Below are 23,510 nucleotides of genomic sequence, written 5' to 3'. Positions count from 1 at the left end.
ATGAGTCTCATAATGAAATGTGTAAAATGTGATTCCTAGATAAAGACTTTGATATGGTTGAATTCTTCTTCTCCATCTTCTCCTGTTTGTTGTCAAATGAATAACTTTGATGTTTAAAGGAATCAAACTTCAGTTGTCTTTATGATGAACTTGGGTGTTTTAAGACTAATGGAGCAGATTCACCTGGTTCCAGTTCAAACCTCTGACAGAAAACTTCTCTTCCTTTTCTTTCATGAGTAATGTACTTTTCCTCTCAGTTTGAAAAAAGATCCTTTATAAAATCTGTAAAAACTCATTTTACTTTTTGATGTAGAAAATGTGCAACAACCTCAGCTGAGAACAAGTTGATTGAACTGTGTATTGACTTCTCTTGTTGGAAAGAACATTAGATCCCAGTGCTCAGTGACTGGAAGCGTGCAGCAGTGGATGGTTATGAAACACAGAGAGTAGAGGACATGGACACAACTGAGGACGTCAGTGGGACTTTGAACCCGAGGAGACGAGGAGACACTGTATGACTCATTGAGAGATTTAGTTAAACTGTATAATATAAACCAGAGGTTCATGGATCTGAGGTCAACACTATGAACTCAGATCTGCTACAGAGACTGAATCACACGTGAGCTGAGTGACAGCAGCTCATACAACACAGAACAAGGACTGTTTGCTGGATCTGGGCCACAAGTACCAAGTGAACTGGTTTAGTCTGATTTGGGCCATTTCACCATTTACCACAGGATCCAGTTCAGGTTCACATCCAGACCACATCTCTCCTGCAGATCCACATGGAGCCGATAAGGAGCCTCACTACCAGATGGGAACTACAGGCTCATCTCCAGTTGGTCACGTGAAGGACAGAGGAGTGAAGATGCCTCAAAGTTCCATCAAGCACCTGAGCAGCGTGCACATCATCACACACGTGCACATCATCACACACGTGCACATCATCACACACGTGCACATCATCCGACTCATGCACATCCCTTCACCTCCCATCATCCCCTCCTCTCCTCCCTCACGCGTCACACCCTAACCCACCAATCGTGTCGTGTGTATTTCCTGCAGCTTTATAAACCAGCTCCACTCTGTCACCACTGCACACTCTAAAGTTTCCCACACAGCGTTAGTCCTGATAACTGGTTTCCAGTCCAGCTCCTGGTTCCTGGTTCCTGGTTCCTGTTCAGTCCACCATGCTTCTCCAGCCGGTCCTGTGCGTCCTGGCCCTGCTGGCCTCCTCTGGTCCGGGGGCCGAGGCGCGAGTCACCAAACGCTTCGCCATCGGCTGCCCGGAGGAGTGCGACAAGTCCCGGTGCGCCCCGGTCCCGGCGGACTGTGTGTCCGGGGACGCGCTGGACCGGTGCGACTGCTGCCCGGCGTGCGCGTCCGGAGAGCAGTGCGGCGGCCCCGGAGACCGGGAGTGCGCGGAGGGGATGGAGTGCGTGGTGACCGGCGGCGTGGAGGTGTCCGCCACCGTCCGACGGAGGAGCAAGGCCGGCGTGTGCGCGTGCACCAGCCCCGAGCCGGTGTGCGGCAGCGACGGAGTCTCGTACCCGAACATCTGCGAACTGAAGCGCCTCAGTAACCGGGCCACGGAGCTGCAGCAGCCGCCGGTGATCTTCATCCAGAGAGGCGCGTGTGGCAAAGGTAAGAGGAGCGTGTGTGCGTGTGTGTGTGTGCGTGTGCGTGTGCGTGCGTGTGTGAGAGAGAGCGAGAGAGAGAGAAGGACCAGTGAAGAGAGAGAGCAGGACTCTGGAAGTCTTCCAATAACTTCTTACAAAACCAAAAGTTTGATAACAGAGTGTTGTGTGTCTGTGCTTGTGTGTGTGTGTGCGTAAGAGAGAGAGAGAGAGAGAGAGAGAGAGAGAGAGAGAGAGAGAGAGAGAGAGAGAGAGAGAGAGAGAGAGAGAGAGAGAGAGAGAACGAATAAACAGGAACAGTGAAGAGAGAGAGCAGGACTCTGGACGTCTTCCAATAACTTACAAAACCAGAAGTTTGATAACAGTGTTGTGTGTTTGTGTGTGTGTGTGTTTGTGTGCGTGTGTGTGTGTGTGTGTGTGTTTGTGTTTTGGATCTACACAGACTGAACCTTCTCCTTTTCCAGATTATTTTCTGTTATTATATTATAACAGATATTTTTATATTATTATATTATTTATATTATATTTATTTATATACTACATAATAGGTTACTAATGACAGATGTTTTTATTCTTATCAGCTGTCAGTTGATTCACTGTCAGTTGAAAGCTGCTGTTATGTGTTGAGGGATTATCAATGAGTCTTAAACTGTGTGTGTGTATCTCTCTGTTCTCTCTCGCTCTCTCTCTCTCTCTCTCTCTCTCTCTCTCTCTCTCTCTCTCTCACTCACACACACTTGGTGTTATCCACGGCACAAACGAATCTTGATATTCAGTCAGGAAGTTCTGCCCTTTCCCACAAAAACAAACAGTTTCCCCCTGAGAGTGAAAGAGTGATGACAGCTTATCTTAAGGAGCAAGCGCACACACACAACACACACACACACACACACACACACACACACACACACACACACACAAACACACACACACACACAGGAGTTGCTGATACACTTTGATTCAGTCAAAGTTCAACAAGGTCAGAATCTTTCTTCTTCTCTCCACCACTTCTCACCTTCTTCTGCTGACATCTCACTATTTGTCCTTTCTTCACCTTTTCCTCTTCTTCTTCATGTTCTTCCTCATCTTCTTCACCCCTCTGCCTCATCTTCACCTCCCCCCCCTCATTAATGAGCATCTCTTCAGGGATAGAAAAAAAGATGATCTTTCATTAAGTTTTTTGTGTTCTCGTCATTATGTCCTCACCTGTCTCCTCTTCTCTACTTCCATCTCTCATTCTTCGTCACTTTCTCTCTCCATCTTTCAGTTTCATCTCCTTCCCTTCTTCTTCTCCTCTTTCCTTTCCTTCCCTCCTCTCCATGTTATAGTGGAGCTTTGTGAATCCCTTCTTTCTTGGTGTTTGAGCCTCTTGAGCCGAGGACAGAAATCTGGAAATGTCAGTTTCACACAAACACAAACAGGTTCAGTCTTTTGTCGTGATTCTTCTCTCGGAGCTGATTGGTGGATTGTGTCACAGACCGAACAGGAACAGATCTGTGTCCAAGACGTTTTTTAACCCAGATTTGAACGGATCAAAATGTCTTTTCCTTCACTTCTGCAGCTTCCTGTGCAGACTTGTGAAGGGTTTGTCAGATTGGCCGGCTTAGATACAGCATCAACAAAACACAGGCGCACGGTGACTCAGCTCTTTCAGGAACTGGAGGAATTCTTTTCCCAGTTCAGGCTCGTCCAGCTCTAATGAGATTTCTTATAAAGTGCAAAACAAGGGAACGTCTGGTTTTCACGACTGGTTTGGTTGAGCTCCAAAAACCACTTGAACCAGTTCTACTACACTTAGTTATACTGGGTGTAGAACTGGTTAAAACCCAGATCTGTTCAGCCACTAAGTGTTCCAACCTTTAAACTGTCGGTTTCCAGACTTCAGCTGGTTTATTTTTATGTTTTAATTAAAGATTGTTATAATAAATAGGTTGAAATGAGAAACGAGATGAAATGAGTTTTAGAGAAAGAACAATATGAACTATGATATTTGATAATGTCGTTGGTGCTTTCAAGGTCACGTGCATCTGAGTTCTGATTGTTGACCTGCAGCGTGTTCAGGGTCGGGATCCGTCTGACTGGCTCCATTCAGCTAGACCTCAAAGCTGCAGCAGCTGGCACCCCACTGATCCTGCAGACACACACACACACACACACACACACACACAGACACACACACACACACACACACTTCCATATGCAGGTTGGAGAACGTGCTGCTGCAGGTTTGTTTTTGGGCCAGAGACATGTTATCAGTGGAGCTTCCACCGAATTGTCCTATTTAACCAGGGCAGCCGATGGGATGTGATCACGATGTTAAGCGATGGGATCTGAACACAGCTGAGATCTGAGGACATGTCTTCACTGGCACCTCACAGATCTGTCAGCACTGATGTTTCAACTTTTATTCCTTCATCCTAAATACTTCATATTCATCTCCTTCTGATTTATAGAAGAACAGCTGACATTGTGTTACTGCTGATCTATTAAACTGATGAAGACTGAAAGGTTCAATGAATGAAACATTAAACAGTAACTGGTTCCAGCAGGTCAAGTGGGAGGGGCCGCTTTATAAACCAGCAGGGAAACGAGGAGAGAAAGTTCTGCAGCTGGGACAGATGCTGGTTGCTTGTGAGGTGACAGTGGTTTCGTGTGAAACATTATGTGAATTATGTCAGAAAGCCTCCTGACGTGCCTCCTCTCTCCCTGCCTCTCTTCAGCCTCGGAGTCGTCTCCTGTGTTTTATCAGCTCCAGTGGAAACACAGAAAGTGTCCAGCTGCTGTCAGACCTTCGGTTTAGATCCTGCACATCTGGATCAGGTCAAACACAGCAGCTACAGTTTGGGTCACATCTCGCTTATGATGAAACTCAGGACCCCCCCCCCCCCCCCCCCCCCCCCCCCCGCCCCCGATCCCAGTGATGATGTTCTCAGAGACATTCAGACGCTAAAGTTTTTATCCAACTTGGCAACACAAGGCCATAATTTCCTCCACGGCCTGTGGTCAGAGAGTCCAGTGTGTGTGTGTGTGTGTGTGTGTGTGCGTGTGTGTTACAGCTTGATGACTGTGTGTTTTCTCTCTTTCAGGTCAGGAGGACCCCAACAGTCTTCGTTTCAAGTTCAACTTCATCGCTGACGTGGTGGAGAAGATCGCACCGGCTGTGGTTCACATTGAACTGTACCGCAAGTGAGACAAGCTTTCTGATTCACACACACACAGACACACACATTGACACACACACACACACACACACACACACACACACACACACACAGGTCGGAAGGTGGTAGTGGTATTTCACTTTATCGTCAGTTCTAGTTTGGCACTGATTCATCGTGTTCCATATCTGGACCAGTGAGACTTCAGGCTCCATCAGTCTCTGTATATTGTGTATAGATTTATGTCCTTGAGGTAAAGACGACAGGGCCCATGGTTGATGTCCTCTTTATATTTGATCCCTGTCTCTGCTCAGGATGATGTTTTCCCAGCGGGAGGTGGCGGTCGCCAGCGGCTCCGGGTTCATCGTGTCAGAGGACGGACTCATCGTCACCAACGCCCATGTCGTGGCCAACAAGCACAGAGTCAAGGTACGTGATGAGAAACGTGGTCAAAGTGAATCATGTTAACAATAACTCCACAAAGATAAGATCTATGGAAACAGGATCGTGTTCCCTCCTCATCCTGCAGGTGGAGCTGAAGAGCGGAGCCACGTTTGATGCAAAGATTAAAGACGTGGACGAGAAGGCCGACATCGCTGTGATCCAGATCGATGCACCGGTGAGTGGCGGAGGGGGGGGGGGGGGGGGGGGTGGTCTCAGATGTAAACTCCACATGCTCACACAGTCTCTATGACTTGTGTAAAGTGTGGAGCAGCTGAGGAGAAAGTGCAGAGGAGCGATGAGGTGCTGACAGACGAGGAAGCTGCTTCACTGAGAAGCTTCTAGAACACTCAGTCTTTATAAAGTGGCCTCAGGACGATGTCACTCATTATCTCATTTAGACAAGGTCCGAGTCTCCACTGATCTGATTCAAGTATGAGAAGTGAAGATATTTATTTCTATTCATTCAGAAGAAACCTAATCTTTATCATCTGAGGTTCATGATCCATCTGGTTCAGCTCTGTGTTCTCCTCGGTCCCGTGTTCCTCTTAGATTGATAACTCTTTTTGCACGTCTTTATTTTTCCAAAACAAACTCACAAACTCTGGTATTTGTTCTTCTTTTGAAAATTAGCTTTTCATAAATCTTGCCTGAAGGAAAAGCCTGGTTTTCATTTTGGCTAAGTGGGATGTTAGCGGGAAGTCACCTCAGCACATTAATGTAATGAGTCATGAAAGTGGATCAGTGTGGAGCAGGTCAGGAGACACAGGAACATTTCATGGATCTCTCACAACATTCAACTCAACAAACATGTTTATGGAAATCTTTAAAAGGTCAGTGTTGCCCTCAGACCTGTTAAAGCCTGAACCAGGTCTGAAGAAGCATCTGAAGAAGAGACAGTTCCATGAGGTCACATCCTGTCTGTGGAGTCCGAGGACCTCACAGGAAATGTTTAAACAAATCCTTTGTGACGGATTCTGAACTGAACCATGTAAACCACTGTCGGCTCAGTCAGCACAACTGTCACTCACACTGCGTTAACTCTTAATTAAAAAGACAAGACCCACAGAACCATCCTCCTCTGATGACTCAGGCCTGAATACTGGGCTCGGTGGGTTTGCTGGTTTGAACTGGTTTCCTTCTGGGCTGAAGACGAAAGTTTGAACCAGATTCACATTCTGAATCAATGACTGAACGTGAACATGGACGACACGTCTCAGCTTCCACCCAAAGTACAGAAAGAACCCATCGAGCAACCGCCCCCCCCCCCCCCACCACCCTGTCTCAGCTCATTGTCATATCAGCAACTACATTATTAAAACACACACACACACACACTGACGCTGCAGAGTGTGAGTTCATGCCACGTGTGGGCCGAGCTTCGTTGTGTAGCTGAAACTTGGGGCATGAAATTGTGCAGAAATCCACAAACTGCTCAGCGCTTGTGTTTGAGGTCAACATCACACACACAGAATAACATGAAGCAACTGTACTAACCCTCCACCCTCTACACAACCCATCACAATACACACACACACTTTCACAATATGTTTCACCTCTGCAGCCATATTCTGTTTCCATCTGCTGGAGTGAGCCCAGTGGCTTCAGGTGAGGAGAAAGTGTGACATTGAAATGTCCTGTTGGAAACAGCAGCTGACCTCAGGTCAGTGTTGAGCGTGTTGAGGTGAAGTTGCAGTGAGTGTTTTCCAGACGTGCAGTCTCATGTTTAGTTTTGCTGCGTCAGTGAAGGGTTTGTGGAAGCACAGCAACACTTTTTGAATCGACTGAACTTCTTGAATCGATGTCAAGAAGAACAAAAAAAACAAAACTAAGATTCTCTTTAAATGGCAGAAGGAGTCAGATGAGGTCATGAGAGGGAGACGGAGACGAGAGCAGAGGACGAGAGACGAGCTGAAGCTCTTAGTTCTTGTTGTGAGTTTAGTGTCGTGTTCTGCTGTGTCAGCGTCTCTTGAGTCCCGGCTGTGTCTCTGTGATCTCTCCTCGGACCTGAAACCACAGAGCAGGACACGTTGGTTGGACGGAGGCTTCGGGGGTTGGAGCTCTGGTGGAGCTTCAGCAGAACCGAGGAGCTTCATGTTTAACTGAGCTCGGATCAGCTGAGTGAATCCCTTCAGGACCTGTTTCTGTTTACTGCTGCTCATTCAGGAGGCAGCTGGTCCTGGATGGACCTCGCTAGAAGATCTTGTGCAATTTAAATTCATAATATTAATAATAATATTTATTCTCCTGAAAGAACACATTAAAGATACAGATCATATCTGCACAACTGGAAATAGATTTGATGTTAAGATGAACATCAAATTTGTTTTTTTGTTTGTTGTTTGTTTTATATTTTCTAGTAATAATTTGACTTCATTTCATTTCGTAGAACAATAATATTCCACAACTTTATTATAATATCAAAACAAATTCTGTTGGCAGTTTAAAAATGATGATGTGAATGAGACAAGAGATTTTCTTCCTGGTTAGTTTTCTGGAAACGTTTGTGTTCCTCAGCTCCCGGAGGAACACAAACCACATCTGGCCCAGATGTTCCTGATCGTCTCTTCTCTGCTTCATCTCATTCTTCTGTTTGTCTTTACTCCTCCTCCTCAGCTTGTTGTTTCTTTTCTCTCTCTCTCTCTCAAAGTGGCTCAGAGTCGTCACACACACACACACACACACACACACACACACAGACACACACTCTGAATGACTTGTCGTGCTCGATGTGGCGTTGATGAGGCCCTGACATCCCGGCTGCTCATGTCTCTGAAGTAGGTCAGTAGGACGACACAGTTCATGGAGGGTCGACCAATCAGCTGAGGGCGAGTGCATCGTTTCTCTCTTCCTCAAACCACCTTTATAAAAGTGTAAACCTGCTGACTGCTCATATTGAAATACACACATTGTGGCTCAATCTCCCTTCACTTGGAGAATCCTTCTAACCGACAGGCGAGTCGTCCTCGTGGAGATTCCCAGTTTGAGTTCGGTCAGAGTTTGGGTTGAGGATGAAGAGCTGACTCAGCTCTCCACAGGGAACCCTCACCTCCAGGGTGACAGAGGGAAACAGGTGTTTGACAGACGTGTATGAGACGGATTCAACTCTTGTTTGTCTTTGTCACTAATCTAATACGTTTATTAACTGTTTGTTGTCTTTGACATTTGAACATAAAGAGTTTTTACCTCAAACTGAATCCACATGTCTTCCTCTTGGTTCCTGGTGGAGCAGACCAAGCTGCCGGTGCTGCTGCTGGGCCGCTCGGCCGACCTGCGGCCCGGTGAGTTCGTGGTGGCCATCGGCAGCCCCTTCTCCCTGCAGAACACCGTCACCACGGGCATCGTCAGCACCACCCAGAGGGGGGGCAAGGAGCTGGGCCTCCGCAACTCTGACATGGACTACATCCAGACCGACGCCATCATCAATGTGAGTGAAGAGGCAGAGGAGGGCCCGGAGGCGGGATAAGAAGCTGTGTGGGGAGAGAAATCAAACAACGGGCTTTTCATGACGTTCAGCACTTTGATTCACTAAAGTCTCCAAATTCTGCAAAAGTGAACAGGACATGACCTATTTTCAGGTTTATTAGAACCATGTGTGAGTTTGACTGCGTATGAAACAGCCCGAGGTTCTTGTGTCTCAGCTCCACGGCTTCTTGACTCATTACCATCCTCCACATTGATCTGCTCACTGGCTGCATGTGGAAGGGACAGAATCCAAACAGCTACATGATGAAAGGTCATCACAGCTGCTGGGGAATAACAGGACCTGGAACTGATCCACTAATACAAAGTTCATCAATCAATCAAACTAATTTAACACAACAGGAACAACTCTAAACAAACTCAATATGATTCTTACATGCTGTGTTTGCTTATTTCTTCTCTTATATGTTTTCTTGCAGTACGGAAACTCAGGAGGACCACTAGTCAATCTGGTAAGTGAAAGAAAACTGAAACAGTATAGTATTGTTTTACTATTGACTAGACTTTGAAAATGATCATATTCAGTATGTTGGTAATAAAAAACGATTTAATATCGAGTAACAAAAAGGGGAACAGGTCCTGTTTTCTGACCTTGAAATCCAAGTTGATTTTCCGGGTTCACCTCCTCACGACAGAAGAACCAGACGCTGAGCTTCTCGTGACTGGGACGACGTCCACGTCTCAGAACAGGGACGGACGTAATCTCATAGAAACAAACTGCAAAGCTCATAAACCCGACCGGGAAGTTAAATAAAGAGTTTAGGTAACGTTTGGCAAATAGATCTCAACCACAGCCGACTGGGATTATGATACCAAGAACCATGTGGATCAACTGTTCTACAAGCTTCATGTCGAGACTTGAGTTCAACTGTGGAGCATTCGAGGACTGATGGAACGTGTGTGTGTGTGTGTGTGTGTGTGTGTGTGTGTGTGTGTGTGTGTGTCGTGCAGGATGGAGAGGTGATTGGCATCAACACTCTGAAGGTCACAGCAGGAATCTCCTTCGCCATCCCCTCCGTTAAGATCAGGCAGTTTCTGGCAGAGTCACATGACAGACAGATCAAAGGTTTGAAGCAGTTTCATTTAATATTTAGCTATTATTTAAATTTACTATTATATTTGTCTAATAATCACAAGTTGTATCCTCGTAGACAGAAAGTGACCTTCAATGCTTTTTCAAAGGAACCACCCATAATAGATCAGATTAGTGAAATATGGATGAGGGACATTTATCATCTGGATGTGAGTCAGTTGGTGAAATCTTAATAAACAGGCTGTTTGCTGTTTGAATCTGTTTGAATCTGATTTATTTTGGAGCTCATTCTGAGAACCATCCCAGAAAAATCAGAATGAGCTAATGTGGGATGGGTCACTACTTTTAATAAAAACTATGATCCTTACAGTTTCATAGCAGTAAATCAAAGATGCTTCAGCAGCTTGTAAAATATATTTATTTAAGATATATTAAAAGCATGTGTGTGTTTTATTTTCTGATTCTCTGCATCATTACAGATTTAGTACCTGCAGATGTTCCTCTAAACAATCTCAGAATATTATGAACATTAATGCAGCTCATGTGTTCTGTTTGCACAGGGTCATAAATGTTGTGGGTTTAATGCTGTTTATGATTCTGTTCTTATCGTCATTTCACTAATTATCTGGAATGCTTTGATATAAGTTGTTATTGTTGTTGTTACCTGACAAACATCCCACAGGGAAGATGTTTTTCTGGACTTGATTCCTACAGTAGAAGAAGATTATTCATTTCAAATGAACAATGAGGAAACTAATCATGTTTCATTCTGTTCCCCAGGTAAAACTTTCACAAAGAAGAAATACATCGGTGTTAAAATGATGAGTCTCACTCCCGCGTAAGTTCTTCTCATGCTTTAATACTTTATTTAAATACAGCTTGTGAACCGTATAGTAGAACATCCACTAAAGACTCAGACTTTACATAAACTGAATTAAAGGTCATTTGGTTTTGGCTTCATTGTCCGAGGGTGAATTTTGGGGTCGAATATTTTGGAGGGAAAGTAATAAAACAATAATTTTATCTGCACAACTTTCAAATCTTCACACATGTAGACATGATAAAACAACATTATTGTTTCTTAATCCTTTCTTTATCAGTGAGATGAATAAATCTGATCACTCTCCCCACATCATTAAATGGGTGTGTCTCAATCCCACGTTCAGAACCGAGGGTGGTGATCGTACAGGGAAGTGAGCTCAGCTTTAGATGAGCAGTGTGAACAGGAATGTGAATCAGCCCCGCCCACGTCCGGCAGGTCAGAGACCAGCTCCACCTCTGCTGTGGGTCATTACTGAAGTCCCACGGGCGAGAGGCTGGGTCCAACTGGTCCGGTCACCAGTCTCAGAGCCCAGAACAACAACCAGTCACACATTAACCCTTTCACTTACCATGAATGTCTTTGGACTGTGGCAAGAAAACTCCGGTTCACAAGTTCACTTGAAGCTGATATAAAACGTTTAAAAACTTAAACAGCTCTGATCCTTGATGGCTCTCTGGCCCCCGAGCTGATGAGTGCACTGGTCTCTGATCCCGATGCATCCTGTCCTCCAGTTCAATTCAAACCTGGTGTTCTGAGGAGAGTTGGTCTCACAGCTCATGGTTCTGTTCTCTCCCTCCTCGTCTCCCCTCAGGTTTGCCAGCGAGCTGAAGGAGAGACATTTGGACTTCCCAGACGTCACCTCCGGGGCCTACGTCATTGAGGTCATCAGCCGGACTCCAGCGGAGGCGTGAGTGGCTCCTCACTGACTCCCATGTCGCCGCCAACACCACAAACTGACAAACTGTACTAGACAGGTTCAAAGATTCTATCCTGAGTTTGATCTGAGACATGTTTCATGTAGTCTCACTCCTGCAGAATATATTTGACCCTGGAAAGTTTGGTGGTAACTTTAATGAAAAGCTTGTTGAAGTCAAACCAGCAGCAGCCTGCACCTGAGGAAACAGCAGACGAGTGTTTACGTGTTGTCTTGTGGTTCATGTGGAACACAGGGAGGAGTCAGGGCGGATCCTGCTGACGGGACATTAGTCAGGTTTGAACTTTCTGTGTGAGAAGGATACAGAGAGTTGACTCCAGGTTTTGAAGCTGCTGAAGAGCTGGCAGTGAAGACAGAATCAGAAAGTTCCCCACCCTGTCCGACTCCTCCAGCTTCCTCTGTCTGGAGGACGAGCTGCGTCAGTCAGATCCTCAAAGTCTCTGGCCTCCTCTCCCTCAGCCCAGGAGGTCTAGCCTCTGGATGTGAGAACAAAAAGACTCAACGATGGGTTCTGAACTCTGAGGAGTTGGTAAAATGATGGGATTCAGATGAGCATCAAAATACACAATGCTCCATATTAGCAGACCGTAATATAAAGTAGTGGCTCTTTGTCCGACTGGTGTCTCTCTGCCTGACGTCAGCTGGGATCGTCTCCATCAGCCCCTGTGACCCTGGAGGAGAACCAGTCTGACTAATGGAAGCCACATGTACTAGTGCACCAGCACATGTGGAAGGTTTGATTCATTCATATAGAAAGAGGTGGTTTATGAGACCAGATCACAGAATTGATCAATTGAGTTGAAAGAAAACATTAGTCATGATAATAACACATGAGTCAATATCCTGATCCTCCTTTGTACGATGCTCTACATGATCACAGATCAGCACTTAAAGGATCAACACTGTTTTTCTTATTGATTATTTGATATTTAATAACCTGACGTTCTCTCCTGCCCTCAGTGCTGGCCTGCAGCAGAGTGATGTCATCATCAGCATCAACGGCGAGCGCGTCTCCACGGCCGGCGATGTCAGCGCCGCCATCAAGAGGGACGCCACGCTGCGAGCGGTGGTGAGACGAGGCAACGAGGACGTCCTGCTCACCATCGTCCCCGAGGAGATCGAACCTTGACCTCAAACCAGCAGCTCCGCAGCTCGGCCGGTCTCCAGCTGCTTCTCTGTGTTTTTCAACCAATCAGGAACACTTTGAAAAACCAAGCCACCTATCAGGGCCACACCTGCTGTGTGTGAGATCATCTTCACAGGTCCGACCTCTCGACCCTGGAGGTGAACTCTGCTCCACTCGGTTTGACTTCTTCCTCTAATCCTCCGTTTACTCCCCCCATCACAGAACCTTTTCTTCTACTAACACAATCTGTCCGTGGTTTCGTTTTTTCTTGAGGGAATGTTTTTTAGTATTTTTGTTTCTATGTGTTTGTTGACAGTTTTTCTAAAAAGGGAATAAATACATTTTTTTTAAGGTGTTGTCTTTATTAACAGTGTTGAAGTTTCAGTCCAGAGTTTGAACAACTGAGTTTTGTGCTCATTGAAGATTCTGTGAAGGAGCCGTTATGGATCCTGGAGCTTCTGAAGACATTTCGTGAACTTCTTCCTCTTGAACTTTAGACTCAATGACTTGATCAAATCAATCAAAGCAGGTTTGAAAGATGCTGTAACTATTAATCTACAAATGAAACCACATGAGAACCATTACTTTAGAATATAATATCTCCATTAAAGATATTATAGAGGAAACTGAAGTTGTGTTCACAAGGAGACGGAGAAAACAAGTTGAGAAAGAGCTCATCATCATCATCATCATCACTCAAACCTCTTGTTCCCTGTTCTGTGAGTGAAACACTGCATGACTCAATCTGCTGGCCCTGTGTGTGTCTGTGTGTGTGTGTGTGTGTGTGTGTGTGTGTCTGAGGCCCACGGGAGCAGAGGTGTTATGTAACACTTCATTGAACACACTGAGCTCTGGGCAGGTTCATGTTGCAGGTCACCTGATGTAAGCCAGCACCATGTTTTAACACAGAGCATCTATAAACTTAATTCATCTACTTTTATATCTACTGCCTGAATGACATTTCCCAGCTGGAGAAGTTCAGTTTCCCCCCCCCCCCCCCTGACCTCACAGGGATGGAGCAGTGACCCAGTTTGTCCTGATTCACGAAGCACATTTTCTTCCACGACTCTTTGCTGCTGACTCCACATTTCTTAACAAATCATCCGCACATCATTTTTATAATGTGCTGTCCTCCTCCCGGTGTCTGGATCCTCCTCAGATACCTTCAGTCCAGACTCTCTCTGCACATGAGGAGCCTGTGACCTCGCTGGTTCTAACCCATGTGTGACTCAGCGTTCCTGGAAGGCCCTGGAGGAAACATCAGCTTCGTTGATTTTCGCTTGCGGGAAACTCATGAGCAGCATTTTCCTCTTGTCATTGTTACCTTCATGAAATATCAATAAATCAGCTTTGTCAATATGCTTCAGTCAAATCGGTGACGAAAGATTTTTCTTCTGCAAAATACTCACTGTTGAAATGTACTTCTGTGCAACAGTACGGTGGCATAAACAGTTACTAATACATAAAACAGTACATTTAGCATTATAAATATATTTTTATTTGCTATTTACATTAGTACAGTTATTAAAATCATCCATATCACAGGTCAAGTCATTTTAAAGTTTACATTTCAAGATAAGCTTTATGTTACAGACATTAAAACATTACAGTGTCATATTAAAATAACAATTTAATCAGTTACACTCTTTTAATTCAGACCTGACGATCCTGAACCCAGATCAGTGCAGTAATAGTTTATACTGTGAAGGTGAGTGTTGTTATTGTATTAGATCTGCTGAGCATCCAACACCACTGCATGAAACCTGCTCCTCACGTTTCTCTGCAGTCGGCTTCTGACTGAACCTTTTCCTTTATTTTCTGTCTTGCTAATTTAAATATTGAATTTCTGGAGCTGGAACTTCTTTGTTTCTGAAGTTGAAACTCTAACAACATCTCAAGCTGATGACACAATCTGGGCATTGAGGACTTTCACTTAACTTCAGATAAAAGACAGAAACTGTCACAGACACAGAATCTTTAGTGGTGCTGATGGGTTTTTCATCTACTGAGAAACTATTGTTTTTACCTTCAGCAGATTATTACAGTTATTGAGTTAATGTCCATATTTCCCTTTGGAGCATTAACTGTGTCTGTTAGTGCCTGCATGCTTCCTGCCCTGCCCCCCTGCTGACACTAGGGTCTGGTGTGAGGAGCAACAGGGGCAGCGAGGTCCCAGGTCACATGATAAGTTAGTCTGTTAGCAGCTCTGAGGTCAGTGCATGGCAGGAGTCGGAGCACTCGGCTCCTCAGGTCCGCTGGCGGCTGCTCCTCCTGCTGAGCTGCTCGTTCCTCCCTGGTTAAGAGCCACCAGCGGCAGAGCGCTCAGCAGGGCCTTCTCCAACTTCTGCTCCAGAGCGTCCAGGCGACGGTCCACATGCTCCTTCAGCCTCCGCTCCATCTCCTCTAGACGCCGCTCCATGGCTGAGTCCAGCTCCCTGTGGAGCGAGGGCACAACAGAGAAAGAGTTCAGTTCCAAAAGGAGCACAACAATCATGGATCTAAACTAAAATAAATATAAAGTGACCTATTCAAGATAAAACAAGACAAAGACAAATGCTTTCATCATTAACAATAATCAAATACCAGTTTGATATCTAAGTTCATTCATCCACAGAAAACCTGGTCTGAACAGGAGCGTCAGGTTCTGCTCTATGTCTCAGAAGCTGTTCACTCCGGCTGCCTCTTGTTAAAGATGATCATAAATTGACTCTGTGACTTTAGGAGGGGATAGAAAGCTGAGCAATGAGAGACCTCAACTCAAATATAAGCACCAGCACTAAGTCAGCCACCCACAGCGATTCCAACCATCTTCCTCCTTTAACCTCAAAATCCTGCTGCAGCCGTGCTCCTCATGAAACTCTCAGACAGCCGAGCTAACAGGTGATCCTCACCACCAGGAGGGGAATTCAGAAACAAGATTCACACAACATCTTCCAGCTCCTCAAACCTTCCAGACACTACAGAACTCTCACTGTGAAGGAAACTGATTTAAATTACTAACTTTCCCTACAAGGTGAACAAACTAAATGCAACCTCGTGCATTTGTCAAAGTTATTCTGGGAAATGTAGGAAACTGAAACATTTTCACGATACTGAGGTTAGTATAAAATCAGTTCATGAGAACAAAGTGCTATCAGCAGCTCTGAAACAAACAACACTCTGTGCCGCCAAACCTTTTCTCATGAAAGATATCAGATTTCCTTCTGCTCTAGTATCAAACTGTAAATATTTCCGCGGTGGATAAGATGATGGATGTGTTGTGGTGAAGACGTACCGCTGAGCCGCTGTCCTCTCTGCTCTGTGGAGTCAGCTGACTCTGGGTCAGCCCACATGTGCTGCTCTGACAAAGAGACTCATTTATCAAACTCCTGGCTCCGCGTCAAAAAGACATTTTTCACTTTTCAAACTAAGATCAGCTGTAAATCAAGTGAGCTCATTCTGAGCCTTTTCATCAGTATCAGCTAAATCTGTTACTGATTCTCTCGTGCTGTGTGTAGCAGTCGAACCATTCACACATTCAGTGCTAAGAAAAGAACCCTATTGTCTCAGTGTCCGTCCTGCGTGGAGACCAAGCACTGACCCAGCCCGGATCACTCTGTGAATTTGAGTCTGTCCGTCCTTCACGCACCACAATTGGTACCAGAACGTTTTCTGAGAATCAATATGAACTTCACTGATTATTTTCAATTTAATTTCACTCGATGCTGAACTGTGTCTGAATCCAGATTTAGGAGTTTGAGAGTCACAGCGAGGTCACTTTAAAACTCCTCAAAACAAGAAGTTGACGCAAACATTAGTGAAAACTAAATTAAAAAAGGTTTTGTGATCTCAAATCGAACACAGCATTTCTGACATTTGCTGTCGTGTGAGTGTTTAGCTAGAGGATCCAAGCAGTGACATCTTTCAGACACAAGGTGGAGCTAGATCATCAACATGGAACAGACGGGTTCCATGTTAGAGGCGAGTGTGAAGTCAGGATGAACTCATTGTTACTCTGAGCAGCAGCAGCGATTAGATATTAAAACAGAAAACACACGATCCACACAAACTAAAAGTGAAATGTAGTTGAATCGTCGGGGGGGGGGGGGGGGGGGGGGGCTCAGTGAAATCCTCTCACCAGCTGCCGTTCCTCATCTGCCTCTCCTTCTCTGCGGCAGCATCATCCAGTCTCAGCTGCGTCACCTGACCACAGACGCTCTGGAGCACGGGCAGGAAGTCAGGGCCCGAGGTCAGCGCCTGTCCCTGTTGACCTTTCAGGAACTGTGACATCATCTCTGCCAGGTGGGCGTGGTTCACCAGGCTCCTGTCATCACCGCTGGCTAAAGACAGGAGAGGATTGGATCCAGCTGATATGGCTTGTTGACCATAAGCTGGGAATGATCTCATCACAAACTCTATTCTGCATTTAGATCAAGTCAGAAACAATTTAGCTCCACATTGGACACAGATCTACTCCCTGTGGATTTCCTCGTGCAGTCTTACTTCTCTCTTACCTGAGTTCTCAGTGTTGATGTCAGACAGCACGGAGTCTGGAGAGGAGGTGGAGCCCACGGACATCGCTCCGTTCTCAGACACTGGAGTTCCGTCTGCAGGGCTGATGAAGCCCAGTGGAGGCTGAACACAGAAACATGAGGTAGCAGTGACAGAGGGACCACACGTGGGCATGAGAGCAAACAACAGCACGGATGAGACTGATACCGTGGATTCTGCAGACTGGTTCTGGTTGCTGACGGCTGCTGGGGGGGTGTTTGCTCCTCGAGCCAGGAGAGACAGAGCTCCACCCCCCATCAGGAGAGGCAGGAAACCCCCCAGAGAGCTGGTCTGGTTCTGGAATGAGACACACACCGTTGGTTTAGTCTTTTTAACTCATGTTAATGTTGTGATTACCTGTGATCACCTGAAATAACTCATTGCTCCTTTATAACCACCTTTTGTTGGAAATGGACCATTTCCATGAGGTTCTGTGCTCCAGGTGAGAGGCCCGTTCCCATCTCTTCAACCAGACACTGCACCTGCTCCATGTCAATGCCGGGGCCACGGACTGGGCCGGCCTGCAGCCGCTGAAGACCCACGAAGACTCGACAGACCAGGACACTGCTTCTACCAGCCAGGGAGAGCAGCTAGGAGACAGAGACAGATGATTCAACTCAACTCAGTCACATCTAGCTCTAATTGTAACTGGATGAAAAACCGCTGGGTCCAAGGCGCTTGTATGTCGAGTCTCAACAGTTTACATGACGCTGATGATGATCTTTTTGTGAGTGTAGATCACCTTCACTTCACAAGCAGAAGATGGGAGATCCAGGATCAGCTGCTTCCTGTAGAAAGGTCCTCTGTCTTCACTGCAAGAAGAAAGTAGAAGAGAAGCTGCTGCAAACACTCCAGACATTTATCAGAACATTAATTTATCATTCACTCAACTGTATTCAACATACCTGTCCGGCTGGACGCTCTCATCCCTCTCCCCCCGAGCCGTTCCACAGTATTCTCCTATCTGGTTGTACAGCTCCATGGTCCGAGCCTCGCTGATGACCAGCAGGCGGCTGATGGCAGCAGAGGAGCTGCAGCAGAGTGTCAGGACACAGGGACACCCGTCCTCCGTCTGCTGCAGCAGCACAGGCCTGCACCAGAGAGACAGAGAAGTGTCCATGTGCATTTAGATCAGGCTTCCCTGCCTCTTAGTAAAGATGGTGGTGACATACACACACAATTCCTGAAGCATTTCATAGCAGCTGAATCCTTCTTACTGGTTTGTCTGGTCTCCCGGGGACTGACCCAGCTCCTCGTCTCCATCACGGACGTGCACAGGAAGCAGGACATCAGCCAGGTGACGTCCTGGAGGACAGACCCAAGCAGCTCCGCTCTTCAGTGAGACGTCCACCATGATGCTGCTGAGGCCGCAGGGACGTAACCTAACAGGAGAGTAGGTAGGAGACAAGGTAGGAGACAGGGTAGGAGACAAGGTCAATCAAAGGTAGAAGCTCGGAGACAAGGCTGCATGAAGTCAGGACAGAAGATAAAGTAGGAGAATAAACCTTCAGCCCAAACATGACAGATTTATACGTCAAAGAAATCTAACGACTTTTAGATTAGATTCAACTTTATTGTCATTGCACAGTAGTACATATACAACGAAATGCAGTTTAGTATCTAACCAGACGTGCAACAAAAGGCAGTAAAGTGCAGAGTACTGTGCATAGTGGAATATGTAAATAAATAGGAAGTGCAGTTAGAAATATAAATGGAATATGAACATTATTAAGAGGTAAGGTATGATATAAGAATGATGAATACACTATGAGCAAGATCAATATTTAGATATGAATACACTATAGGTGGGATAATACAGTAGTTGACTTTATACTTGATGCATTATTTGAACAACAGATTCTTACACTGGAGTGTTGAGGAGACGTCACGTTGGTTTTGTTTGATGTGGAGATGAACAGTTAAATATTCATAATAAACTCGGTCTCATTTACCTTCAGGTCGCTTCGCTCAGCTCGTTTCCCTCAAGTTTCTGAATTGTCTCCTTCGCATTTCTTCAAACTCATTAAAAAAACCGTGGATCCAACTCGTATCGTAGAAATCGGTAATAACCGAACGCTGGATTTTAACGGGAATTAGTTGCTAACGCTAAATCTACGGGCCGGCTCACAGCAGCAGCCGCGTCGCTGTGCCTGATGACGCGTTGTTGTGGTGTGACGTCAGTAAGCGGCGACTCCTGAAATGACAGTTGACAACACTGAGTAAGGAAAAGCGTCTTTATCCCAGTGAAACGATCCAAGTGTCGTAGAACGTGCGACTCAAGCGACTCGTGGGGTTCAGTCGATTTGTGTTAAAGCTCCGCAGCTTTGTTCTTTCTGTAGATCCTGATGCATGGAGACATTGGGTTTGATGTTTGGCTCCTGCTCGGATTCTTCTAACTGATCCAGATGATCAACTGTCTCTTTGGCCCACGATGGACTTCACGGAGTGCTACGGAGACACCGTGTCCAGTGTCGCCTCCGCGGCCCGGTCCGGCTGCAGGCACCGGCTGAGGAGGCTGATCCACGGCGGCCACAGCCTGGACTGTCGGGACAACCGGGGCTGGGTCGCGCTGCACGAGGCTGCAGCCGCTGGAAGCGACGGGTGTGTGCAGGAGATGCTCTCTGCTGCAGGCGGTGAGACCAGGGCCCGGTAACAGCTGCTCAAAACCCAGAGGCACTGATTCCAAAAGAAATAAAACGGAGAAATGCACCAAATCCTGAAGTTTCAGAAGCTTTAGTGCCAGAGAATGTTTGGATTTCTTTTAACTGCCAGTGAACAAACTGATGAATGAACCAGTATCTAATGTTTACTACCAGGAAAGTTAGTAATCAGACATCAAAACAACCGACTGAACGATGACTCCCTCTCTCCTTTCAGTGCTAGTTCATGAATTTTCCTTAAAGTTGAGAAACAACAGTTGAGATGATTCCTTGTGTGTGGAAGCAGGAGGCTCCTCCCGGGGCTGCCGTGCGTATGTGAACTCCCTGACACATGAGGGGGAATCTGCTTGTTACCTGGCGGCTCAGCGTGGACACCTGGCCGTGGTCCGACTCCTCCTCAAAGCACATTCCAACATCAACCAGCTAACCAACGACTCGTCCTGTCCTCTGTATGCAGGTACAACATGTGAACAGTATCAAACTCATGTGAATTTGATCCATTTATTTTGTCTTTGGGTTGGTAATGTTAAACTCTCTTGGATTAATTCCATCTCTAGTATTTATCAGCTCTTTATTTCCTTCAGCCGTAGATGGGGGACACAAGGAGGTTGTGGAGCTGCTGGTTCGTAAAGGTGCAGAAGTCAACAGAACACACACAGCGTCATGCTGGACCTGCCTTCATCAAGCTGTTTTCAAGGTTATTGTTAAAATCACAAGCACACACTCAACTCTGTGTGTTGTATCTGAACTAGTAATGAACATAAAGCTTTGCTCCCCAAGGGTCACAGTGATATTGTGCGCATCCTGGTTAATGTCTGCCACCTGGAGGCGCTAGACGACCACGATATCTCGCCTCTGTTTGTGGCGGCTCAGTATGGGAAGCAGGAATGCCTTGAAATTCTCATTAATGCAGGTAAATAGTTGTTTTTTCCTCATTCCTCTGTAGCTGACCTCATTCATTCATTGCTTCAATATGTAGCAATCGACAGCTGCTCACTCTTCCCCTTATCTCTTAAAACAATCAAATAAAATAAAATCAATCAGAATTGTGTTTGATTTGTTTCTTGTTTTACTCTAGGTGCCAATGTGAACATCCAGGCAGCTGATCTAGCCACGCCCCTGCTGATTGCCTCTCAGGAGGGCCACCAGGCATGTGTGGACTTGTTGTTGGACCACAGGGCCGATCCTAACAAAGCCTGCTCTAACAACTGGCCCCAGCTTCCCATTCACGCTGCTGCTGAGTTTGGTCATATTGGGTACTGCACTTTCTAAGTGATGTGTTGTTGGTCATTATAGTACAGTGACTGAGGGGTAGAGCGGGCGACCTCCAACCTGAAGGTCGGCAGTTCGATCCCCAGTCTTCCCCATCTGCATGCCGAAGTGTCCTTAGGCAAGATGCTGAACCCCGAACTGCCCCTATAGAACAACAAAGTGCAGCTAATAGATGAACTGTATGACTGTGTGTGTGAATGGCTGAATGTAAAAGTGTACTGTAAAGAGATTTGAGTCATCAAGACTAGACGGTCATATATAAATACAAAGCCAATTACCATTTACCATTTTTCAGAGTAAAACCCTGAAAAAGAAGCAGCATCAATGGCTTTTGAACTAATAATTCTTCTCTTTATTGATTTGACAGCTTCAGTATTTTATTGTCTAAGACATTGACTTTACAGTGATAAAACACAAGGAGAGAAACAAATGATCTTTATTGAGAAGCTGCAACCAAAGAATGTTTGACATGTTTTTTAAATGATCACTGAGATGATTCAGTTTTCATCGCTTTTGAACTATTTCGTCTAATTGCTGTCTTTTATATTTTCTGATTCTAAACACATCTTACGGTTTTATGATGATACTGTATCCATGTTCTTTTAACCTTTTGTAATTCTGTTGATCCAGTGTCCTCAGGAGGCTGATTGCTGTGACGGATCGTGTGTGTGACCGTGATGATAACATGGTGAGTCCTTTGTACATAGCCATCCACAGCCATCAGAGCAGCTGTGTGGAGCTGCTCTTAAGGGAAGGTTACAGTCCAAATGCCCAAGACTGCACACAAAGCCTGGGCCTCTCTTCCCCACTCTCCTTCGCCTTGTGCCATTCCTCCATCCAACCGTACAGGTTTGTACAACAGCAGATTGAAACCACTCACTCGCAAAACAAAGAAAATAAAAATAGAAGAGATGTTTACACCTGTTGATCATGATTAAATCTCTTCCAGTGAATCTGTGAGGTTGCTGGTAGCTGCTGGAGTCTGTTTGGCTGAGGAGACCTGGGTTCATGCCTTGGCCACAGATAAAACCGACCTGCTGGAGCTGATTCTGGAGCACAGATTGATCCCTCGACCCGACACTTTGACCCGACACTGTTCTGTAACGTATCATCCTGGGAAAACTGTGTTAACGCTTCAGGAACTGAGGGAGCTGATCTGTGTGGCACTCAGCCAGGTACGTTTTGCTGCCTGCTGGCTTCCCCTGCTGCTGAAGGCAGGACTGGAGCCTTCCCTCCTGCTTCAAGCACACATGTAAGGTTCTCCACTCACTCGGACACATTACAGGACAGTTATCAGAGGGAGGTTCTTGACCAGTGTTCCTTTGTAGGTTGGAACATGCAGACAGTGATGCGTTGAACCACCTCCTTCAGTTTGTCAACTGGTCAACTTTGTCTACTCCTTTAAAACAACTCCTGTCTCAAAGAAAAGCGGAAAAGACCTGGGAACCATTTCCAGATTTTGGTACAATCTCAAAATAAATATTTACAATTTGCTTCTATTCTGTAGTAAACTTTAGATGGTTACTATTTTGCTTGACTTTCCTTCCTCCAGATTCCATTCCCCATCTTTCCCATATCTGCCGGCTGAAGCTCAGGGCAGTGCTCGGACCAGATCGACTGATGAGGACCAGCGCCGTCCAGCAGCTCCCTGTTCCCTCCCTTCTTCACAGCTTCCTTCAGTTTAGGGACGTCCCAGAAGCTTCCCTCTCCAGCCCGCCAGCATCACCACTTTTAGATCGAATATGGGTTTTCCAGGATGCACACCAACATAGACATGTTCTATGACCCCCAGTCTTTACCTTGATGTTGCTTCATTGTTGTCAAAATCATCTTGTTTCTCACAGTTTCACACACACTTACATTCTAACGGCTTTATGTAAATATATTGAGATAACAATGTTTTCTTTTGAACCGAAGTTGCCTTAAGTTGTTATAAATGTTTAAGAGTGAAATAAATACTTTGTCCAAAGTCTGTTCCTGAAAATGTTTGATTATCTCCAAAAGAGAACAGTAGCTTCTCCTCCAGTGGAAAAGCAGCATCGTGAAGCTTTAAAGGTTTTTATTCCAACATTATTTCCAGTATGAGTGAGTAGCGACATCATGGGACTAGCACTGACTGAAATCACTCACATTTATGAGAACATGACAGGAAGTAGAGTCAGTCACATGATCACTGTCAGGATTTTATAATTATCGTTTTAATTGCGATTAAAGTTTATTGAGAAAAACCACAGATTACGTGAAGTCCTCACAAACCTGGAGATCTGCTTCCACTGTTCCAGCCTCTAATGCATGAAGAGCTCCATGAATCATGTGTGTGTCTGTGTGTGTTACATTGTGTGTGCATAAATGATCTGGAAATCACATCAAAATCAAAATAAAGCAGAGGAAAGCGAAGAGCATGTGAAGTTGT

The 23,510-nt window shown here is 45.6% G+C and overlaps 3 protein-coding genes across 5 annotated transcripts; 2 read left to right on the top strand and 1 right to left on the bottom strand.

Moving 5' to 3' along the window:
- The first annotated feature begins 1,097 nt into the window (after positions 1–1,097).
- htra1b (HtrA serine peptidase 1b) lies at positions 1,098–12,986 on the top strand. Its single transcript, XM_062413915.1, has 10 exons — positions 1,098–1,644; positions 4,724–4,823; positions 5,110–5,224; positions 5,325–5,414; positions 8,469–8,663; positions 9,139–9,171; positions 9,671–9,785; positions 10,533–10,590; positions 11,387–11,482; positions 12,470–12,986. Exons 1-10 carry the CDS (start codon positions 1,191–1,193, stop codon positions 12,636–12,638), a joined length of 1,425 nt encoding a protein of 474 aa, XP_062269899.1. The 5' UTR covers positions 1,098–1,190; the 3' UTR covers positions 12,639–12,986.
- A 1,130-nt stretch (positions 12,987–14,116) lies between these two features.
- On the bottom strand, positions 14,117–19,281 carry c20h10orf88 (chromosome 20 C10orf88 homolog). 2 transcript variants are annotated; one of them, XM_062414205.1, is made up of 9 exons: positions 19,031–19,281; positions 18,383–18,547; positions 18,071–18,256; positions 17,908–17,977; positions 17,564–17,755; positions 17,334–17,462; positions 17,129–17,249; positions 16,753–16,954; positions 14,117–15,070 (listed from the first exon to the last, which is right to left on the bottom strand). In XM_062414205.1, exons 2-9 carry the CDS (start codon positions 18,517–18,519, stop codon positions 14,848–14,850), a joined length of 1,260 nt encoding a protein of 419 aa, XP_062270189.1. In that variant the 5' UTR covers positions 18,520–18,547; positions 19,031–19,281; the 3' UTR covers positions 14,117–14,847. The 2 variants fall into 2 exon arrangements, with proteins under 2 accessions (XP_062270189.1, XP_062270188.1); XM_062414204.1 differs by having other exon boundaries at positions 19,118–19,278.
- Positions 19,282–19,343: 62 nt separating this feature from the next.
- Positions 19,344–23,467, top strand: asb3 (ankyrin repeat and SOCS box containing 3). 2 transcript variants are annotated; one of them, XM_062414203.1, is made up of 10 exons: positions 19,344–19,384; positions 19,505–19,798; positions 20,112–20,282; positions 20,410–20,522; positions 20,606–20,738; positions 20,904–21,081; positions 21,728–21,946; positions 22,047–22,349; positions 22,426–22,559; positions 22,650–23,467. In XM_062414203.1, exons 2-10 carry the CDS (start codon positions 19,597–19,599, stop codon positions 22,880–22,882), a joined length of 1,686 nt encoding a protein of 561 aa, XP_062270187.1. In that variant the 5' UTR covers positions 19,344–19,384; positions 19,505–19,596; the 3' UTR covers positions 22,883–23,467. The 2 variants fall into 2 exon arrangements, with proteins under 2 accessions (XP_062270187.1, XP_062270186.1); XM_062414202.1 differs by having other exon boundaries at positions 19,354–19,798.
- The last annotated feature ends 43 nt before the right edge of the window (positions 23,468–23,510 follow it).

This window comes from Platichthys flesus, chromosome 20 (genome assembly GCF_949316205.1).
Source record: "Platichthys flesus chromosome 20, fPlaFle2.1, whole genome shotgun sequence".
Classification (NCBI taxonomy): Eukaryota; Metazoa; Chordata; class Actinopteri; order Pleuronectiformes; family Pleuronectidae; genus Platichthys; species Platichthys flesus.
This window is presented reverse-complemented; position numbering and strand designations above follow the sequence as displayed.

Coding starts and splice junctions, on each gene's coding strand:
- asb3 (XM_062414203.1), top strand. CDS start 19,597: ATGGACTTCACGGAGTGCTACGGAGACACCGTGTCCAGTGTCGCCTCC. Junction 20,283..20,409: donor GTCCTGTCCTCTGTATGCAG/GTACAACATGTG, acceptor TATTTCCTTCAG/CCGTAGATGGGGGACACAAG. Junction 20,739..20,903: donor TGAAATTCTCATTAATGCAG/GTAAATAGTTGT, acceptor GTTTTACTCTAG/GTGCCAATGTGAACATCCAG.
- htra1b (XM_062413915.1), top strand. CDS start 1,191: ATGCTTCTCCAGCCGGTCCTGTGCGTCCTGGCCCTGCTGGCCTCCTCT. Junction 5,225..5,324: donor CCAACAAGCACAGAGTCAAG/GTACGTGATGAG, acceptor CTCATCCTGCAG/GTGGAGCTGAAGAGCGGAGC. Junction 8,664..9,138: donor AGACCGACGCCATCATCAAT/GTGAGTGAAGAG, acceptor GTTTTCTTGCAG/TACGGAAACTCAGGAGGACC.
- c20h10orf88 (XM_062414205.1), bottom strand. CDS start 18,519: ATGGTGGACGTCTCACTGAAGAGCGGAGCTGCTTGGGTCTGTCCTCCA. Junction 17,756..17,907: donor CTTCTGCTTGTGAAGTGAAG/GTGATCTACACT, acceptor TCTGTCTCCTAG/CTGCTCTCCCTGGCTGGTAG. Junction 17,250..17,333: donor ACCAGTCTGCAGAATCCACG/GTATCAGTCTCA, acceptor TTCTGTGTTCAG/CCTCCACTGGGCTTCATCAG.